The 2,350-nt window shown below is 36.3% G+C and overlaps 1 protein-coding gene across 1 annotated transcript in view; it reads right to left on the bottom strand.

Moving 5' to 3' along the window:
* LTN1 (listerin E3 ubiquitin protein ligase 1) overlaps positions 1 to 2,350 on the bottom strand; it is an 86,724-nt gene that overhangs the window by 75,124 nt on the left and 9,250 nt on the right. Inside the window, exons 2-4 of the mRNA XM_012657343.1 lie at positions 1,683 to 1,886; positions 773 to 871; positions 1 to 227 (exon numbers count right to left, since the gene is read on the bottom strand). The exon at positions 1 to 227 is cut by the window's left edge and continues 2 nt beyond it. Of these exons, the coding sequence (XP_012512797.1) occupies positions 1 to 227; positions 773 to 871; positions 1,683 to 1,886 (530 nt within the window). The remainder of the gene's footprint in view (positions 228 to 772; positions 872 to 1,682; positions 1,887 to 2,350) is intronic.

Here is a 2,350-nt window from a genome sequence, read left to right as displayed (position 1 = left end):
GTAATTTCATCCTTACAAAATGCTATGGCTTCGGGTTGCTTGCTTGGAGGGAAAGCCGCTTCAAATGCATCTTTTGCTGCAAATGCAGCTGGTGTGTAAGTATCACACTGAGCCATTAGCCAATAACCCATTAAACTTTTTAAATAGGGAGCCAAGTGTTTCTTTACTTTAAGGATAAGTTTTTCAAAAGCTTGCTGTGTGGCTTCTCGAACCCGGCGGTCATGATCCTATTGAAAAGATAAATGTGATTTAAAATAGCTCTAGCCCCTAAAAACAAACACAGACATTTCTAGATACGCTATAATGACCCATTACTAAGAATTCACCTATATACACAACTAAACTAATTTTTTTAAAAATATCAAAAATTTGGGGTTTTCTAAATCAGAAATTATGTGAAATAATGGCTTAATTTTTCCTTTTCCCCTTTTCCGTATGAGATAAGGCTGTATTCAAGAAAGATTCAAGGCTGAGCCGTGAGTAATTAAGCAATTCACTCTCATTCTTCTGCAGCAAATATACAAGGGAATAATACAATTGCCAAAATTCATTACAACTGGAAAGCATCTGGGTAATTCTCTAGTAATAACCTAATTTCTGAAAACACAGACTTCTTACACACTCTTCACAACTCAATACGATCCAATCTGCATGACAACATTACCATAACACTTCATAACTCTCACGAAAAATCCATCATATAAATTTAACAGTCCCCACAAAAGCCAAAAAATATACAACAGAAACCAACCAGTAAAGTTTTAATACTTACAAGTGAAATTTTGCAGAAAATTCTTGGCCAATATGGCAGAACTCCTTTTACAATTTCTGTGTCTCTCTCTGTACACATGGTTCCAAATTCCTGCATTGCCTAAAAGTAAATTAACATCATTAAGGATTAACAACCAAAATACTGGCTATTGATTATATTTATTCTGTTCTGGAAGCTTCTATTTTATTTAACGGGAGAATATATCTGTTTGTTCCACATGGGACTAGTTTGCAGAGTTCCTTTACAGGCTAGTATGGTAGAAACTTTTCAGCTGTTTTTTAAAAAATAAAATACATACAAACAACAACAAAGAACTCATTTAAAATTATAGGGTCAAGGCCAGGCACAGTGGCTCATGCCTGTAATCTTAGCACTTTAGGGGGCCAAGGTGGGAGAATTGCTCGAGGCCAGGAGTTCAAGACCAGCTTGAGCAAGAGCGAGACCTCCTCAACTTCTACAAAAAATAGAAAAATTAGCCGGGCATGGTGCTGTATGCCTGTAGTCCTAGCTACTTGGGAGGCTGAGGCAGATGGATGGCTAAAACCCAGGAGTTTGAGTTACAGTGAGCTATGATGACACCACTGCACTCTAGTCCAGGCAATAGAGCAGGACTCTGTCTCAGATAAACAAATTTAATTAAATTATAGGGTCAAAATTATATTTCCTAATGGGAAAAACTGTATAGCTAAAATTCCAAAGTGGTTCAAAAACGTTTAGAGCAACAAACTAATTTATGACCCAGAAGATAAGTGTCGATTAAGCTTAAGTCTGTGTCAGAAAAAGTATAATTATAAAAAAACTTATTAGTGATAAATTGTTGTTCATTTTTCTTTACATAGAATATGCTAATGACATTTTATTTTAACAAAAGGATTTTTCTAATCATTTTTAAGAAAAAAAGAAAACTTGCTTTTAATTTTGTTGTGACATCTTTCTTAGAAAGCTTCCGTAGCACCATCCGGAAATCAGAATCTACAAGACTGTCAATTTCTTCAGCTCCTTGAATAGCAGGAACATAGCCTAGGTCACTCTGAGATGTTCCAAAACCAATAAATCCAGGCACTGTTCCCTGTTCTTTGGCAAGGAGTTCTGCAGCTCGACCACTATTTGAAGGCTGGTAAGAAAGTCAGGGAGAAAAAAAGTCAGAGTCCAGAAAGAATTCAAAATTTAACTTTATAATTCCTTTACAATTCCCATGGTCAGTACAAGCTTTTATTTGAGTACTTTTTCATTTTTCCTAGCCTATGATTTCAACTATTGCAATGTTTCCCAAAGATGAATGTTTCTGTCACCAAGAACCTACCAATAATGATCCTACAAACTATTTCCTGGTTTCCTAAACATTAGAACAATGTTTTTTAAACTGTGGATACAATCCATTCGTGTGGTTCATGATATCACTATAATAGGCCATGACAAAATTTTAATGAAATAGAATAAAATTTTAAATACCAGGCCGGGCGCGGTGGCTCACGCCTGTAATCCTAGCACTCTGGGAAGCTGAGGCAGGCAGATTGTTTGAGCTCAGGAGTTCGAGACTAGCCTGAGCAAGAGGGAGACCCCGTCTATACTAAAAAA

Source organism: Propithecus coquereli, unplaced genomic scaffold, assembly GCF_000956105.1.
Source record: "Propithecus coquereli isolate 6110/MARCELLA unplaced genomic scaffold, Pcoq_1.0 Scaffold54, whole genome shotgun sequence".
NCBI lineage: Eukaryota > Metazoa > Chordata > Mammalia > Primates > Indriidae > Propithecus > Propithecus coquereli.
The sequence above is the reverse complement of the archived record's forward strand: the minus strand, read 5'-3'. Positions and strand labels throughout refer to the sequence as shown.